At 53.7% G+C, this 19,363-nt stretch overlaps 1 protein-coding gene across 3 annotated transcripts in view; it reads right to left on the reverse strand.

Annotated features, from left to right (window-relative positions):
• Nucleotides 1-19,363, reverse strand: part of LOC126081166 (SH3 and multiple ankyrin repeat domains protein 2-like) — a 490,404-nt gene that overhangs the window by 54,517 nt on the left and 416,524 nt on the right. For all 3 annotated transcript variants that reach the window (XM_049892759.1, XM_049892758.1, XM_049892760.1), the window contains one exon: nucleotides 4,696-4,771. In XM_049892759.1, coding sequence (XP_049748716.1) covers nucleotides 4,696-4,771 — 76 coding nt within the window. The remainder of the gene's footprint in view (nucleotides 1-4,695; nucleotides 4,772-19,363) is intronic.

Below are 19,363 nucleotides of genomic sequence, written 5' to 3' on the forward strand. Positions count from 1 at the left end.
ACTCAACAATAACAACATACACGTGGATATAATCCCATCTGGGAAACGAGTCTTTGTTACGTCAATGAGGCTATAGCAGAGTAGGGTGCATTTTAAGCCAATCGCCTTTGAGATACAGAAAGAGCAGGTTAGGGCCGGAGAGGCAGGCAGAGATGGGGGAAGACAGATGCCACGCCACATGAGATCTCCAAGGAACCAAGGAACAGAAGCTGAAAGAGACAAGGACCTGCCCCCAGAGCTGACAGAGAGAAAACCTGCTCTTAGATCTGGTGCCCTGAATTCAGACTTCGAGCCTCCTGAACTGGACAGAGGGGCTGAGTGCAAGGACTGTGTCGTCTGGTAGACTGGGCCACACTTGGTGGCTGTGATCAGGTCCCTGATGCGGCTGGCCTTTCTCTGCCTCAGTGTCCTCCTCATAAGGTGGAAAACAGTTCCTGCTTTGCAAGTTGTCTTGAGGCTCTGCAGAGCTGTAATTGATGCCGGTGCCTGGTACACAGTAGGAGATTAATAAATAGTCCTGTCACAACTCATTTCTTTTACTGTAACATTGAGTGCACGAGGCTCACAGCTTGTCTGGGTTCCTTAGCCTTGGGAAGGCCAGAGCTGACTTCGACTGTGGTCAAAGCTAGAATTCCTTATCTTGTGCTTGGAAGCTACCAGCTGACCGGCTGTGGCCTAGATGTTCCTCCTCCCTGAGGCCCCAGAGCCTGGCCCAGAGCAGGTGTTCAGTACACGCATTAACAGTAGCCTTCTCTGGTCACTGATGCTGCAGCAAGGATCACGTGGACACAAATCGAGACATGGCAGGACAAATAAAGACACAGACCCCTGTGTCACGCCTCTGCCGGAAGTCCCTGACCTCTGAGCCCCCTTTCTGAGCTTGCTCACGGCACAGGAATGAGAGTGGGTGGAAGTCCTGGAGGCCAACCAGTCTGACCTTCTATGACACTCTGCCAAGAGAAGACCCAGCTCTGCTTGACTCCCCCAAATGGTGGGGAGCTCATTACCTTCTGGGGTACCTCCTCCCCCTCACCACTGAACAGCTCCAACAGTTCCCAGTGTCTTCCATGGGCCGAGCCACAGTCTGTGTCCCTGCTGCGATCTGACCCTGCCAAGAGCCCGGCAAAGAGCCTTTGCTATGTGGACCCACCAAAAAAAAAAAAAAAAAAAATCCAAACCAGCTGCCATGGAGCTGATTCTGACTCATGACGACCCTATGGTTACAGAGTAGACGGCTTCCTAAGATTTTCAAGGCTGCGACCTTTTGGAACCAAATTGCCAGGCCTTTCTTCCAAGGCATCTCTGGCTGGACTCAACTGCCAACCTTTCGGTTAGTGGTAGAGTGCTTAACTGTTCGCACCACCCATGGCCCCACAGTCTTCTCTTCCCAGCTCAATTACGTTGGTCCCTTCAACCGCTCCATGGCAAAGCGAGCCATTTCAAATGCCTAGCATGGGTGCACACACCCTACTGCACACGCCAAGGGGAGCCTGTCCACTGTGCCCTGCCCCAGTGACGATGGGCCTTGGGGGCCAGTGGCTCTGTAAAAGCCCCAGCCTGTGGGCAGCCTGCTGCCAGGCCCTTCTGGCTGCCAGGGAACAATTTTTGCTCAACACTCACTCCCAGCAGGGACAGCCCTGGATGTGAGGATGGCAATGGCTCCATGGACCACTGGCATGTACCCACCCTGCCTTGTAAAGTGTAACATGCATGCTGAATGAGAATACATGGGAAAACGGGTCCAGGGTACACTCTGACACGCAGCTGCATGCTGCTGCAGAACGAACAGCAGACCCGAATCAGGCCATGGCAGGACAAATAAAGACTAATAAAGACACAGGTCAGGCGGGGCTGTCCACATCGCCCCTCCCTGAGAAGTCCCCAGCCTCTGAGCCCCCTTTCTGAGCTGTGCTCGGGGCCGCTCATGGATTACAACCTGGCTTCAAGGTCAAAAAAAGGCACAACTTGGAGGGTCTTTAAAGACCCTGGGGAGGTGGGCCCAGGTCATCTGCTGGGCGTGGCTTTCCTGTTTTAACCCACCTCGTTTACGAAAAGGGGTGGGTGAACAGGTACTAACACCAGGTTCAACTGGCAATTCCACTCCAAGGGGTACTCCCAAGACTTGAAAGCAGGGACTCAAACAGAAACCTCTACACCAGTGTTCGCTGCAGCACTGTTCACAACAGCCAGAAGGTGGACACAACCCAAGTATCCATCAACAGAGCACAGATACCACCCTGCGGTCCCTCCAGACAACAGAGCCTTGTTCAGCCATAGACAGAAACAGAGTTCAGAAACCGGCTACCACACGGGTGAACCTTGTAGACTACGCTGAGCGAAACAAGCCAGACACGAAAGGTCCCGCATTGTGTGATCCTTGATATAAAATGTCCAGAACAGGGAATCTAACAGACAGACAGCAGGTGAGTGGCTGCCAGGGCTGGGCTTGGGGGGAAGTGGGGAGTGACCGCCAGGGCTGGGCTTGGGGGGAAGTGGGGAGTGACCGCCAGGGCTGGGCTTGGGGGAAGTGGGGAGTGACCGCCAGGGCTGGGCTTGGGGGGAAGTGGGGAGTGACCGCCAGGGCTGGGCTTGGGGGGAAGTGGGGAGTGACCGCCAGGGCTGGGCTTGGGGGGAAGTGGGGAGTGACCGCCAGGGCTGGGCTTGGGGGAAGTGGGGAGTGACCGCCAGGGCTGGGCTTGGGGGGAAGTGGGGAGCGACCGCCAGGGCTGGGCTTGGGGGGAAGTGGGGAGTGACCGCCAGGGCTGGGCTTGGGGGAAGTGGGGAGTGACCGCCAGGGCTGGGCTTGGGGGGAAGTGGGGAGTGACCGCCAGGGCTGGGCTTGGGGGCAAGCGGGGGGTGGCCGCCAGGGCTGGGCTTGGGGGGAAGTGGGGAGTGGCCACCAGGGCTGGGCTTGGGGGCAAGCAAGGGGTGGCCATCAGGGCTGGGCTTGGGGGGAAGTGGGGAGTGGACACCAGGGCTGGGCTTGGGGGCAAGCGGGGGGGTGGCCACCAGGGCTGGGCTTGGGGGGAAGTGGGGAGTGGCCGCCAGGGCTGGGCTTGGGGGGAAGTGGGGAGTGACCGCCAGGGCTGGGCTTGGGGGGAAGTGGGGAGTGACCGCCAGGGCTGGGCTTGGGGGGAAGTGGGGAGTGGGCGCCAGGGCTGGGCTTGGGGGCAAGCAGGGGGTGGCCATCAGGGTTGGGCTTGGGGACAAGCAGGGAGTGGCCGCCGTAGGCCCCTTTGGGAGGATATAGATGTTCTGGAGCTCAAGAGAGGTGGCTGCCTGACATTGTCAATGTCCCAAAGGTCACCGAGCTGTTCACTTTAAAACAGTAAATTTTATGGTATGTGAATCTTGTCTCAATAAAAACAACAAACAAACACAAACACTCCAGGCTTGGCCCCTCCACAAGCAGCTGAGAGCTAAGGGGACAGGTCTGAGATGTGTGTCACAGAGCCAGCTGGGCCAGGGAGCAGGGACCTAGGGCAGGGTTTCCACGCCCTTCCCCAGCCTGGGCCTCCTCTGGGGGAGATCAGATTGAGGGCATTCTCAGAGTGCCCCAAGCATGGCAAAGTGCAGAGCTGGGAGCAGGCCTCAGGGCCCCGTCAGGGTTCCCAGACCCCGTCAGGGCCCCCAGCCCCCGTCAGGGACCCAGCCTCCATCTCCTGCCCTTTTCTGTGTCATGCTGACCCCTGTGGAGCCCACTGTCCCCTCGGCTTGGGTGGGGCCCAGCTTCCACACACAGGGCTTTTCTCAACACCCGTCCAGCCCCAGTGTGGCGGTGGTACTAGTGCTGGGAGACCCAGGGCTGGGACAGAAACAAAGAGAGAGAGGAACCTTGTGCTTGGAGACAGGGGACTGTGGCCAGGGGAGAATGGCTTCCCATTTCCTGCTGCTCCTGAAGCCATCAGTCGGAAATAAGGCCCAGCCCCCTGGCCCGGCTGGCCCCCTCTCTCAGCAGGGCCCCTCCCCCTGCCTTGCCCTTCTCAGGTCTCCCCTCTGCCGGAAGGAAAAGATGCAGGGACTTGACCCCGGCTGGTGTCCCGCAGTCTCTGCTGCAGGAGTGAGCGTTTTTGGGAAAATCCAAAGCCTCGCCCTCTGCCCTTTGATAACGGGCACAGGCACGAAGCCAACATTTCCCATTTGAGTGGGAGCCGGAAGCAAAGCTGCCAGGCGGGGGAGATCCTGCCTGCTGGTGTCACCGCCTGTCAAGTCATAGAACGAGCCTTCCTTTACAAAAACTCCAAAAAAGCAGAAGCCTGGGAATGAGCAAGGAAAATGCAGATGGGGAGAAAACCCAGGACTCCAGCATCCAAATAGCCCCTCAGGATGGGGATGCACTGCCTTGAGGCTGCCTCCCTCCGGCTCCTGGGCTCAATTATCGCCTTTCACGTTCTTACTGCTTTCGCTCAGACAAGGCCATGCTTGCTCCTCTAGGAAAGACGGGCTCTCCCTGGGGCCACCTGTACAGGTGCGCTCCTGCCCAACCCCACACCTAAGGCTGTATGGAGACAGTCCCAGACAGGGTCATGGGAAGATAGCTTCCATCCTCTTAGTGCAGAATGCTCAGGTGCACACAGACGGAGCTGAACCAAGGGGTCTAAATGCTCCATGCAAAATAGCCCAGCGCTTCCATGGACCATGGAAGGTACAAGCATCTTAGTGCAGGTGGGACCCAGCAGAGGAAGAAATGCTTACCTGGCAGCATCGAAGCTGTCGTACGAGCCGACGGTGTAGTGCCTGAAGAGTTTCTTGCTGCGGTCTGCGCGGGTTTCTGTACAGAGAGGGAAGATGAAGATGGTTTAGAAAGGTCATGGGCCCGAATCACATGAGGCTGGCCAGGCCTCTAAATTATCTAACTCGCAAAGCACGAGGCCGCCCTCCCGGGGGAAGATCTGGGAGGAAGAGGAGGGCTCCTTCTAGGGCCTGGCTTTGCAAAATCTGGGGAATACACCTGGAGCCCAAGGCCGAATCCTGGGGAGTTAGGACCTTCGATCAAAGCAGAGGCAGAGCCCCCTTCCTCGGCTCACGGGGGACGCAGGAGGCGGCACTCTGCAAAGAAGAAAGACCACTTGAGCGCAGACTGTGACAACAGGAGTCCACGTGGCATGTGGCACCTGGTAGGGCAGCATTCTGCAGCAAAGCAGCTGCGCCTTCTGTAAAACCCGAGAACCTGCAGATGATGGCCTTCGGGGAAAAAAAGGACAGTTATTGTTATTTTCCTGATTTTAGTTGCTTTTCCCTAAAAAGAAAAATCCAAACGAATATGATTAGCATTCCTAATTAAGTCTTCTTCTGGCTTCCCTGACTCAGCAGATCTAGACGCAAATTTCGTGGAAAGTGATATGGAGAATGGAATTGGACTGAACAGATAGATCAGGGCTGGAGGGGAAAAACAAACAAACACATGCAAGCACAAGAAAAACAGGGGCTCCTTGTTTATCGTTTGCCCCCGAGTACAACCTTCTGCACAATCTCCTTCCTCAACCCTGCAAAAAAGTGTAGAGAAATTATGTGATTGGGATCAGGAAACTGGCCTGGAATCTAATTTAAACTCTTGGAACCCTCTCTGTTCTCCATCTCTCCATCCCATATTCTGAGATGTGCACGTATTTACTCAAACCCGGGAGCACACATTTGCAACTGAAAAGTGGACACACCTGGGGGTACTGAGAACGGTCCACGTCTCTTGGCTCCTTTCATGCCCAGGGTACCTGCTGCAGAGGCAGCCAGCTGGTCAGCGAAAGGCCATGCTCCCTTTTCTGTGTAGTGGGGAGCAGAGCACCGGCCCAGGACTACATTTCCCAGCTCCCCTTGCACCAGCAATGGCCATGTGACTGACTCTCACCAATGGGATGTGAGCTCAAGCAATGGCGGTCCCTTCCAAGCCTGGGCATCTAGGAAGTGAGGGTGGTTTTCCATACCCTCTTCCTGCTTGCGCCAGCTGAAAGCCCAGGACTTTGAGGCCCTAGAGGACTGTGGAATCGTAAGTTGGGAGATGCCTTGGTTTCTGTGCCTTGGGCTGTCACAACAGCAAGAAACAAACTTTCACTGCATTGTTTTTAGTTGCTGCTGAGTCGGCTCCAACTCGTGGCGACCCCACGTACAAGGAATGAAGTGCTGCCTGGTGCTGTGCTATCTTTGTGATCCATGGTGCGCTTGAGTCCATTGTTGAGGCCACTGTGTATTTTGACTGCCTTCCAAACTAGGGGGCTCATCTCCTAGCACTGTACTGGACAACGTTCTGTTGTGTTCCATAAGGTTTTTATTGGCTAATTTTTGGAAGTAGATCATCAGGTCCTTCTTCCTAGTCTGTCCTAGTCTGGAAGCTCTGCTGAAACCTGTCCACCATGGGTGACCCTGCTGGGAGTTGAAAAGCTGGCGTCACAGCAAGACACAAGCCAGCACAGTATGGTGCGTTGACAGACAGGGGGTGGTCTATTGCCTCACACTGCGCCATTTGGATGTGGAAACCCTGGTGGTGCTGTGGTTAAGAGCTACGGCTGCTAACCAAAAGGTTGGCAGTTTGAATCTACCAGGCACTTCTTAAGCACCCTATGGAGCAGTTCTACTCTGTCCTATAGGGTCAGTATGAGTTGGAATCAACTCAACGGCAATCGGTTTGGCTTGTTTGTTTTTTTTTTTTTTAATTTTCACATACTTGTTACAGCAGCTAGCGTCGCCTTAGCTGACATGCAGGGCAGAGAGGTCCTCTGTGACTTGCTCCCAGCTCCTTCTCCATCCCTTCCCCATTTCTCTCCCTAATACCTGAGCCTCCACATCCCCGAATAGCCACAACATCACCATCATCATCGTTGACACTAAGTGAGTGCTTACTGTGGACCAGGTCCTGCTCTAGGTACCATACATGCATGCATTCATTTAACTGCCACAGCCACCTAACGTGGGGTGTGTTCACTCTCCCAGGCTCCCTCAGGTCCGCAGGCGTGGCCCCTCACAACCACCTAATGTGGGGTGCACACACTCTCCCAGGCTCCCTCAGGTCTGCAGGCATGGCCCCTCACAACCATCTAATGTGGAGTACACACGCTCTCCCAGGCTCCCTCGGGTCCACAGGCGTGGCCCCTCACAACCACCTAATGTGGGGTGCACACGCTCTCCCAGGCTCCCTCAGGTCCGCAGGCGTGGCCTCTCACAACCACCTAATGTGGGATGCACACGCTCTCCCAGGCTCCCTTAGGACCGCAGGCGTGGCCCCTCACTGCTGTCTCCCCAGCACCTAAGCATAGCCTGGCACGTGGTAGGCACTCAGTAACTATGGACTCAGTGAATGGCGGGTAAGAATCACACGCCCTTGCAATGTTGCTATGATTGAAGGGTGTGGCTTCCTTTCCTCGGGCCTGTCGATGCCAGGCTGCAGACACAGCACAGAAGGGGAGTATGGGAGTCATGGGTGCAGCTCTGTCCTACCAACTAAGAAGCCTGGGTTCTCGTCCTGGCCTCGGCAGTTACTCGACGAGTGGCTTTCTTGCTGTGCCTCTTTGGGCTTCTACCTTCTCCACTAAGAGATGGAAGTGTTGGGCTGAATGGCCCTGTGTGTTGTCAGCAGCCAGTGACTCGGCCCTGACTTGAGGGGACCCCGTGTACCACAAAAGGAAACACTGCCTCACTCTACATCATCCCCATGACAGGGTGCAGCTCAGGCTGCTGTGATCCACAGGGGTTTTACTGGCTGATTTCAGAAGCAGATTGCCAGGACTTTCTTCCTAGTCCTTCTTAGTCTGGATGTTCCCCTGAAGTGTGCCGAACATCACAACAACACGCAAGCCTCCACTGACATGCTGGCGGCGGCACTGCATGAAGTGCACTGGCCGGGAGTCGAACCCAGGTCTCCTGTATGGAGGGTGAGAGTTCTCCCACTGAGCCACCACTGTCTCCTAAAATGACCCTGTAGGCTCTTTTACAATGTGACACATCCCCCCAATATCCCTGGGGATTAGCCTCCCCCCAAGGCATGGCCCTGAGCCTGGAAAACCCCACAGGCAGTGCTGGGAGCCAGTGTCCCGGAGTGCTTTGCTCTGAGTGTGGCCTAAAAAAAACTAAATTGAAGGAAGAAAAAAAAAAAAACAAACCTAGAAATTCCATTTTCATACACCTCTTGCGACTGGAGAGAGGGAGCGACAGATTGCATGACACGCTTCAGTTTGTCAGCAATTAAAATAGCCCTTAAAGCAGAGCAGCTTGGAAGAGGATCCCACAGAGCTTGGGGGGAACCCAGGACGGGCCATCCTGGGGAGTCCAATGGCTCTTTGATCCTGGAGGACCGTGTTTCTGGAAAAGGGAAGAAGACGAGGAATTTTCTCAAAGAAATGTATAAAGGCTCTGAGAAGCCAGAAAATAATTCAAAAGGTGGGTGGGTGACAGCCGTGGGGAGGAGGTGGGCTGTGGGGCCAAGCCCCTGGGAATGCTCCAGTCTGTCTACTCACACGTCGTGCTCTAGGGGGATTGCCTCCTTGCTCCTGAGACATCTGTGGTCCACAGAGAGGCAAGAAAGGATGCAGGACAGCCAGTCCAGCGTCGGGACAGACAGGTGAGCTGAAATCTGCTTGCTATGTGACCGTGGGCAGGAAATTATCTCTCCAAGCCTGTTTCCTCATCTGTAACATGGGCCAACAGCAGGATCTACCTTACATTGTGGTGATCACACTTCTAAATAAGTCCCTTGCCAGCACCTGGCCTAGGTAAGCTCTCAGGGACTTTCGGCTACTATTGGTTCTCAAGGAGGCTCTCTTTGTCTTTCTCGTCTACAGCCCTCTGCCCCGAGCACAGAGGAAGATACTAGACCATGTCTGTACCCTGTACCCTCACACCAGAGCCCCTGGAAGGTACAAATGGCAAATGAAAGGTTGGAGGTTTGAGCCCCCCCCAGAGGTGCCTCAGAAGAAAGGGCTGGCAACTTCTGAAAAATCAGCTATTGAAAACCCTACGAAGCAATTGGTTCAACTAGTTCAACTGGTTTATTGCAATAATGAAGAAATGTCTCTACAATTTCCAAACGCCCCCTAGGGGGCAGTATACCCCTCAATGAGAACCACTCTTCTAGCGACCTGCGGACATTTCTAGATTACTTTGGGTCAGAGAGCAGTTAAAATTACTAGGATGGAGGGCAGTGGTTATGAAGAGGGTTCAGACATCTCCTCTCTCTGTGATAAAGAACAGTGAGACCCAGGATTTGATCCTGGACAGGAGATTAACTGCCAAAGAAGAAATACTTCCGGGTCAGGGGTCAGGCCACCTCAGGCTCCGCCATAATGAAGGGGCACTGCTACTCCAAGCCCTGTGAGGGATCACGTGTAATAACATGCTGAGTTTTTTTTCTTATTTTCCCCCAAAATGCTATATACTTTTTTTTTTTATTGACAATACACACAGACGCTTTGGAAACATTGCAAGATGGTGGCACGTATTCTGAAGAAGAGAGTAAAAGGAATATTGGTTATAGGTCCTTAGCGGGCCATTGGGGAAAGTTTTAAAATACTAAAGATTTTGAACTCGTGTGTATCCTGAACACCTTAGTTCAGACGGTGACTCTGGAGAGCTAAATTATAAATTGTTGTTGTGCGCTGTTGAGTAGATTCCAACTCATAGCAACACTATAGGACAGAGCAGAACCGCCCCATAGGGCGTCCAAGGTTGTCTGTAATCCTTACGGGAGCAGATCACCAGGTCTTCTTTCTTTCAAAGCCTCTAGGGTAGGTTTGAACCTCTGACCTTTATGTTAGTAGCCGAGTGTTTAACCATTGTGCCACCAGGGCTCCTTCAATTATAAATTAGTTCAGCCAAAGTCTTGGAAATACACGAAAATGGCCCCATGGTCTCGGGCCAGTTATTTTACCTGCCCAGGCCTCTGTTTCCTGGGCCACACAGAAAGACTTTGCTGAACCATGGCTATTACTGTTGAAAGTCTTTTCGGGGGGTACTGGGGAACCTTCCTGGAGGCCAAGGCCCTATTTGACTTAGTCCCCACAGGAGTGGGAAGTCACAGCAGGCATGGGGCCGTGGTGGGGATGGTGGCCACGCGAGCTAAGGATTTATCGAGTTCTCTCTCTGCGGCCACAGAATTCTATTTACCTCACCTCATGGTGAGTAAGGTTGTGATTCCATTTCAAAGACGCAGACGCCAAGGCAAAAAGCAGTTGTAGTTAGGTGCCGTTGAATCGGTTCCCGTGTGACAGAGTAGAACTGCCCCACAGGGTTTCCTAGGCTGTAATCTTTATGGGAGCAGGTCACCAGCCCATTCTCCCACGGAATTGCTGGGTGGGTTCGGAGCAATAACCTTTCAGTTAGCAGCCAAATGCTTAACCTTTGCGCCACCAGGTCTCCTTAAAAAGCAGCTAAGGGAAGGCTCACTTGGTTGTGCAAATGGTTAAGCACTTGAGTACTAGCCAAAAGTTGGCGGTTCAAACCCGTCTAGAGGTGCCTCAGAAGAAAGGCCTGGCAATCTGCTTTTGTAAGGTCACAGCCTTGAAAATCCTACAGAGCAGTTCTACTCTGCACATGTAGGGGTCGCTGTGAGTCGGAATTGACTGGACGGCAGACAACAACAACGGCTCATGAATTCGGCTATGGCCCTAACGGAGCGTGCAGTGCTGGAGGTCTCCTGGGCATCTGAGACGGACTTAGGGCCCAGGGAAAGGCCAGTGCTGGGGACAGAGACATGCAGTGTCCCTGGGAGGTGACTCCACCTGGCTGTCGAGCACAGAGAGGGGCAAGAAGAGGGTCCAGACCCATACCTGATGATGTCCATGGGGTAGGGATGGGCACCCCAGGGACGCAGGGAAGGAAGCCCACCAGACATAAGCCTACGTTTTCAAGGCGCAATGGGGACAGGGTGGGACAAGAGAAATACCACACACACAGGTTGAGGAGGGTGAACATGGGGACGCGCCCACCAGAGTTGTCCTTGGGAGGTCATCACAGCCTGCAGCGAGGAAGGCTACTTTTCAAACCGGAGCTGCTGGTGCTCAGCAGCCACAGCGGCACCCAAGACACTCCTTCGGGGACGGAGCCGGATTTTAGTTTCCGTCTCTCTGGCAATTGGAGAGAGCAGGCCACCCTCCAGCAGCTCTCCCACACCCAGGCCTGGTTCTTTATTCACCCATGTTTAAGACCCACCCAGCAACAGATGCCTAGAGACCTAGAGACAATACTGAGTGAGGCTGCCTCGGACTCTTGAACCATGGGAGCTATTTTTCTTGATCCTCTTTCCCCTCCTTCACTTCCTTGGACTTCAGGACCCTCCCTTGCCTCTAATCCCTGGCTCCTTGCCTGAAGGAGGCAAAATCACAGAAGTGGCCACACAGGGTGGGGTTCTCACTCCCTCACCATTGTGGTCATTATTTACTGAGGGCTTTCTGTGAGCCTAGGAGGCCTGGTGGTGCAAAGAGTAAGCACTCGCCTGCTAACTGAAAGGTCGGCAGTTCAATCCCGCCCAGTGGCTCCACAGAAGAGAGACCTGGCAATCTGTTCCAATAAAGATTACAGCCTAGAAAACCCTATAGGGTAGTTCTGTCCTGTCACACGGGATTGCTATGAGTTGGAATTGGCTTTGAGCCACACAACAACAATAGCAACAACAACAGCAACGACAACCCTGAGTCAAGCCACCCGCCCTGCACTCCTGTCTCCTGCCCGCGGGCTCCCGGTGACCGAGGCGGGTCTGACATCAGACACCACCCCGGCTGCACCCGGCTGCCGAGCCAAACTGAGGGCTGGAACCACAGGCGGAAATGAGTTACCAATGGGGATGAAAGCCAGAAATAACTTTTCTTTTTTAAAACCAAAGATGCGGATGGGCTCCTGGCAAAGCAGAGAAGCTCGAAGACAGAGGTGCCAGGAGGAGCTGGCAGCAGGCGCTGGGGTGCGGGCTGGGCTGGCAGAGGCTCTCTCCATTTCTCATTCAGGCCAGCCCCCTACTGGCAAAGAGGGGGTGTGCTAGTCAGCGTTCTCTAGGGAACAAGAACCAGGAAGAAATACGTGTATGTAACTATGCCCCTGGTGGTACAAACACTTAATGTGCTCAGGGGCTAGCTGGAAGGTTGGAGGTTTGTATCCACCCACAGGTGCCTCGGAAGAAAGGCCTGGCAATTTGCTTCCAAAAAATCAGCCACTGCAAACCCTAGGGAGCACAGTTCTGCTCTAACGCACATGGGGTCTGAATAGACTCAAAAGCAACTGTTTTTTGGTATATACACATATATAGATAAAAAAACCAAAGAACCCGGTGCCGCAGAGTCGATTCTGACTCACAGCGCCCTATAGTACAGAGTAGAACTGTCTGCATAGGGTTTCCAAGGAGCGCCTGGTGGATTTGAATGGCCGACTTTTGGTTAGTAGCTGTAGCACTTAACCACTACGCCACCAGGGTTTCCCGCATATATATATATTTATTTAAATAAATCTTTCTGTGTATATGTACATACATATATGTTTTTTAGTATATGTTTATATATATGCATATGGAGCCCTGGTGGTGCAGTGGTTGAGACCTCGGCTGCTAACCAGAAGGTCGGCAGTTCAAATCCACCAGCCACCCCTTGGAAACCTTTTGGGCCAATTCTACTGTCCTATAGGGTCGCTATGAGTCGGAATTGACTCAATGGCAACGGGTTTGGTTCTTTTTTTTTTGGTTATGCATATAAATGTATACACGTATATATACTCACAGAAAGAGAGAACTGGAATTGGCTTACGTGATTGTGGGGGGTTGGCAAGTCCAAAATCCGTAGGGCAGGTGACAGGCTGGAAACTCCAGCAGTCTTGTTTCTGGAACCAGTAGGTCAGGCAGTGGGGGCTTCCGAAAGGACATCTATTTATAGTCTGAAGCCAGAATCCTTCTTCCTGGGAAACCTCCAGTTTTGCTGTTAAAGCCCTTCAACTGATTAGATCAGGCCCACCCACACTGTGAAGGGTGATCTGCTTTAAAGTCAACCATTGCAAATGTTAATCACTTACTTAAAGCCGACATGTAAATACCTTCACAGCAACATCCACACTAGTGTTTGACCAAACCACTGGGCACCTCTGCCTAGCCAAGGTGATGCATGAAATTCACCATCACAGGGGGAAAGCAAGAACGTGTGGGCTTGTTGGTATCAAAGCCGGGCACAGAAGGAGGCCAAGGGCAGAAGAGCACTGAGCTTGGGGCCAGCAGGCCCGAGCTCCACACCCCGCTCCACCATGGTTCTCTGTGCCGAGGAGCTGATGGCTACACCGATCCCGAAGGCAGGGGGCAGAAGGACCAGTGAGCTCACCTCCCGTAACTGCTCCCGTGAGGGGCATGGAACTTGGGTTTGAAAAGATATACACCTCACGCTAGTATCACCCACTAGCTTGTTTACTTGTTTATTCACTTCATCAATTGAACGCAGCCTAGGATTCGGGCCCTGTATGGCCCTTGCAGGGGAGGAGACAAGAAGACATGGACCCTGGTCAGAAGGGACTGATGAGACTCCATACCCCGCAGACCCAGGACAAGTGTGTATGAGTTTCCCGTGCTGCTGTAACAAATTACTCCCAGCTCAGGGACCTAAAACACTGTGAATTAGTTATCTTGCAGTTCTGGAGGTCAGAAGTCCATCATCACGGGTCTCACTGGGCTAAAACCAAGGTGTGGGCAGGGCTGGTTCCTTCTGCAGGCTCCAGGGAGAAACCATTCCTTTGCCTTTTCCAGCTTCTAGAGGCCACCCACATCCCTTGGCTCATGGCCTGTTCCTCCATCTTTATAGCCAACGATGGTGAGTTGAGTCCTTTTCACATGAAACTTAACTCTGAACCCTTCGGTCTTCCTCTTCCACTTGTAAGGACCCTTGTGGTTACATTTAGAGCCCACCCGGACAATCCAGGATCATCCCCCATCCCGAGGTCAGCTGATTAGCACCTGTATTCCCCTTTGCCCTGAAACCTCACGGAGTCACAGGTTCCGGGGACTGGAATGTGGACATCTTTGGGGGCCATTCTTCTGCCGGCCACAACTCCAAAGAGACAAAGCTTGCAGGGCAGCACAGTTGGCCAGGGCTTGCTCAGGAAATGGGTTGGTTAAGTCCAAGTCAGCAAAGGCATTCAGAGTCCTGCTTTCAGGCTGGAAACTCTTCGAGTCAAGAGAAGTGGTGTCGAGGCGTTCCCCGCTTGCAGACACACAACGAAGCTTGGTTCACATTCTTGGCATGAATGGTCAGAGGCCAGCACTCACTCCCTCCAGACTCGACTTCCCCTCTGTGGGATGGGATGGGGCATGCCAGCCAATGTCAACCTCCAGGGCAGTGGGTCCCAAACATTCTGGGCTCTAGATGGTAGCAAATTTAGGGGCCTCAAAATCCAAAGGCGAGGGGAGGAGGCACTGGGATGCTGGGCTGTTTTCTCTCCTCGGTACACAAAAATCATTTCAGAGTGCTGGCCACTCCCAGCACGGCTGTTTTTCTTAGTCATCCCAGTAAATTGTCGGTTGTATTGTAAGACGGCACAAAGCACCTTAAGAAGGAGCAGGAGTTGTGTTCCTGAGTTAACTGAAAGCTGCTTTTGTAACTGTGGCTTTCGGAGGCGGTCTTCTTCCACGTGCACCTGTGGACTCCCACATCCACTCAGGTACAGGACAGGTGAGTACGTGTACTAGGCTGCCGAGGGCGCTGGTGCGCAGGCTGGGGCCCGTGGCCTGGCTGAAGATGTTTGGCAAATGGTCGGGATGCAGGAGGACCCAAGGGGAGGCAGAGCAGGGCTGGAGGAAGAGGATAGGAGAGAGGTGACCACGGGTGCCATGGGCAGGTCACAGTGCTGGGTGCCTGTCTCCACCATGGCTGTCGCCTTGATCCAGCGACACGCACTGTCTTTTGGTGTTGTTGTAGGGAATATGTACCACCCTCATCTGTCCGTCTGTGGTCTGTGCTGGCCTGTGTGTGGCTGTGTTGCTGGAAACTACACCACTGGTATTTCAAATACCGGAAGAGTCACCCACGGTGGACAGGTTTCAGTGCAGCTTCCAGGCTAAGAGACTAAGAAGAAAGGCCTGGCAACCTACTTCCAAAAACCAGCCAATGAAAACCCTATGGATCACAACAGAAGACTCTCCGATATAGAGCTGGCAGATGAGCCCTCCACGTTGGAAGGCACCCAAAACACAGGGTGGCTGCAACGATGGCCTCTAGTACGCCAATGATCATGAAGGTGGCGCAGGACGGGGCAACACTTTGTTCTGTTGTACGTGGGGTCGCCCTGGGTCAGAGCCGACCCCGCAGCAGCTAACAGCAACAGGTACTGCTCTAGGTGCAAAAGACAGCAGCTCTTTTTAACTCTCTCGGAAGCCCATGCGGTGAGGACTGCCTCATTCTCCATGCCCCAGGGGAGAAACTGAGGCCCCCTGAGGTTTAGTAGTAACTTTCTGGGATCAAATCCAGTGGCCCAGCTGGACTCTGTGGCCTTAATCCCTCCCCTTGACTGCCTCTCAGACCTGGGAGTGGAGAACTCACACTTAGCCCTGAAACCAAACCAAACCACACCACACCAAACCAAACCAAACCAAACCAAACCAAACGCATTGCCGTCAAGCCGATTCCAGATCACGGTGACCCCAGGTGTATCACGTAGGACTGCTTCACAGAAGCAAATTGCCAGGCCTTTCTTCCATGGTGCCACTGACCGAGTTGGAACCACCAACATTTCAGTTAGCGGAAGAATGCAAAGCTTGTGCCACCCAGGGACCCTCTCTGCCCAGAGCTAAGTGTTTCGTTTCTCCCCACCAACCCTCACTAGTCCGCCTCTCACCCCGTTTCCCCAGCCTCCTCCCAGGAGTGGCCACGTGGAGTGGACTTGGCCGATCAGACTGGTCAGGAGTCTGCTGGGCGGGGCTTCCCTTCCCAGAGCAGACAGCTTCCCGTCCTTCCCCCTCTTCCTGTCTGGAACGTGGATGTGGCTCAGTAGCCACACTGCCACCAAGGGAATGCTCGGGACAGCCGAGCGGGAGGAGAGAAGAGAAAGAGCCGAGGTCCCAGAGGGCACTCTTGAGCTGCTGTGCCCACCCACCGGCACTGCCTAGCCCCCGGCTTCTTGCGGGGGAGACAAGTCAAACCCTCCGTGTTCAGGCAACGGTTTCTAAGGTTCCAGGTTCTGTAGCTAAGCACGCTCCTAGCTGCAAAGCCACGTCTCATCTTGTTTAATCACCAGCAGCCCCGGGAGGCGGGACTGTGTCTACAACAATCATTTAACAGAAACGGAGGTACAAAGGTTAAATGATGCTCACAAGCCGTACAATTAGCACATGACGGGGCTGGTGTTTAGGCTGCCCTTGCCAACTCGGCCATAATCCCCGCAGCGCCCCCAGGGGATGCTGTGTCTGTCCCGGGAGATGCCAGGAAAAAACCAGGTGCAATTTGAAATTTCCAAGGTCACCCACGTCTGCCTGGCCCCAGGGCCTAAGCTCATCCCACTGCACGTGGCTGTGCCCTCCCAGTAACGTTTGTTTTCTGTTGGTGTAGCTACGTATACAACAAACACTTGCTGTTTCTATGTTTTCACATGGACCATTCAGTGACGTTAGCTATGTTCGCCGCGTTGTATGACCACCACCGCAATCTCTTTCCAAATTTGCCCCCTAAGCAATGACTCGCCCACGCCCTGCGCCTGCCCCTGGTGACCACTAAAAAGTTTGGGTCTTTGTGCATCTACTTATTCTAGATATTTCAGGGAAGTGGGACCAGACGGTGTTTGTCCTTTTGTGTCTGGCTTCTTTCACTCAGCAGCACGTTTTCAAGGTTCATCTATGTCCTCCCCACAGAGGTTTTTAAAAGCTCTGTCTTAGCAGTGAGTAACTCCCTGCAGATAATGCTGTTTTATGATGTTACCCTTGAGGTTTTGAGAGAAACTTCGGGAAAGCTTGGCAGCATAGGTTTCTGGAGGAAGGACCTGCCAAGACTTCTCCGTGCCTTTGAGAGCCTACAGGAGCTTGCCGAAGGTCACCCCGTGGGGCACCTCCTGACATCCAGCTTTCTATCCAAGCTCTCCCGTCGCTGGAGCCCCCACCCCTCCTGGAAGGCTCAGGGGGTGCCTCCTGGAGAGGGGGCTCCAGAGTCTTCACTTGCCCCCCGCCCTTCTTGCCTCTCTTTGGCGGTCAGGCTGGGGAGCCACCCGAGTGAAAGCTCCGCTCCAGCCTGGCCACCCTTCCCCCTCACCACCCTTCCAGATGGGCCGGACAATGAACAGCGCTGCTGGCAGTCAGTGAGTTGGTTCCTACTCTATAGTAATTAGAATGTTTTTTTAAAAAGCAACCCAAGAGGCTCAGTGGAAAGCGTTTATACAAACCCAAGGAGCCAGCCTAGCCATTTAAATGGAAATTCCGTCAATGGATGGCTCGGTGCCTGACTGGCATGTTGCAGGTTACCAGGACTGGGGGTGATCCTGCCAAGATGTCCCCCTCTCCCAGGGCAGCGAGATCTGCCCTGTTCTCTCTACCCTCTTCATCCAGAGGGGATGCTCGGTGGCTGGGGGACCCAGCACACCTCTGGCCCCAGCAGCCCAGGGCTGGGCAGTAACGGAGGACGGGCAAGGGTGTGTGCACACAGAATGGCCCTGTGACCTGTCTGGAAAAGACTTTCTAGCAGTCACCACACTGACCCAGCCGGGCCTGGGAGGGCGGGAGCTTCGTGTCACTGCTGTGGCAAGATGCCTTGGATGGTCCTCAGTTTGCTTCCCCAGCACACGGCCTCCACCCTCCACCTGCCCTCCAAACACCACGACCTGAAGCTCCAAGAGCCCGTGCCTAGAGTCCTGCTCCACAGTGGGCCTCTCTCCCTGGCCCATCGGAGTGTCTCCAAGGACATGGATGGCATCAGAGCTGCCATTCGTGGATGGCTCCTGCGAGCATCCTCTCACTTCATCCTTCAATGTCCCTCCACCCCCCACCCCACACACACACAGGGAGGAGGCCGGGGGTGAAGTACTTCACCCTAGGTCACCCAGGTGTAAGCCCAGAGCTTGGATCCAAACCTAGGGATGGGCTGCGGGCGGGGAGGATTTTTTTCAGCTGTTTGAGGACTCTAGAGTGGATGCTGGAGTCCTGGCGGTGAAGTGGTTAAGAACTTGGCTCCTAGCCAAAAGGTTAGCAGTTCAAATCCACCAGCCGCTCCTTGGAAACCTTATGGGAAAGTTCTACTCTGTGCTATAGGGTGGCTATGAGTCGGAATTGACTCAGTAGCAATGGTTTGGTTTGGTTTTGGTTTTGGGGCAGAGGCTTGAGAAATAGGACGTCCAGGAAAAAGAAGACCTGTTGAGCCCCAGGAAATCGCCCGATCATGCTGGACGGTAGCTGAGCCTGCAGAGCCTGGGGCTTCGGCATCAGCGTCCTGGGCTCATCATAGTTCAAGATCAAAGGAATAACTGGATTGATTCATTCCTGCAAGGGTCAGGGTGGGCTGGGGTGGGGAGGGGCAGTGGATCATGCTGGCAATAACAAGGCACATAAAGACGAACTCTGTGATGGCCTTAGAGATGATGGCTGGCCCTTGGGTGTCCATTCCTGCAACCCAAAGATGCTATACATTACAGACAGACGCCAGGGTTAACTGGTGGAACTGGGGGAGGTCACTGAGTCTGGCAATTCCTGGCTCAAATCTCTCTCCACACACCTCAAAGCAACACCCAGGAGGAAGACTTCATAGAGGAGAGGCATCTTATCTGACCAGTTCGCCAAGCATCCCTCCGGAAGCTCCCAAGCCTGCTATCTCTGTCTTCCCTCTGTGTTTGTGACTGAGAGGGAGCAGTTGGTAGCAACATACTGGAGAAGTTGACGAAAACAATGCAACTGAAAATACATATGGTGTTTTCTTCTTCTCCACGGCAACAACGCTGAAGGAGTACAGAGTCCATGTGATTTAAAGAAAAGCAAAAAAGTAGCCATGCTTTCTTTGAAGGAGGGCAGGCTGGACAGGGTCCGAGCACAACGTCCTATTCCAGTTTTGCAGGGACTTTCAGTGCAGTTTGTCAGGTCAGAGAGAGCACACAGCAACCGTGGACAATCAGTGCCTTAGCTACAGCGACTCAGAACGCATTCAACCCCCCTCTGAGTTTAATACCAGTGCTTACTAGGGACAGATGCTGGAGTCTGCCCTGAAAGCCCACCAGGCGCCCAAAGGGACTCCTGAGAACACAGAAAGGGCCGCTGGGGTTCCAACAGCAAATGGAATGCCCTTAGCCTCCTGGGTGATCAGATGGCTACGAATTTTTTTTTTTTTTTTTCCAATCTAAATCAGAAGCAGGAGAAAGCCCTTCTGGAAACAATAGCCTTCTATGATATAACACACTGACCAGAAATGCAGGAATTCTCCCCAACACAAAGTGCAAGGGAATTGCCCACACAGCC

Source organism: Elephas maximus, chromosome 7 (genome assembly GCF_024166365.1).
Source record: "Elephas maximus indicus isolate mEleMax1 chromosome 7, mEleMax1 primary haplotype, whole genome shotgun sequence".
Lineage (NCBI taxonomy): Eukaryota > Metazoa > Chordata > Mammalia > Proboscidea > Elephantidae > Elephas > Elephas maximus.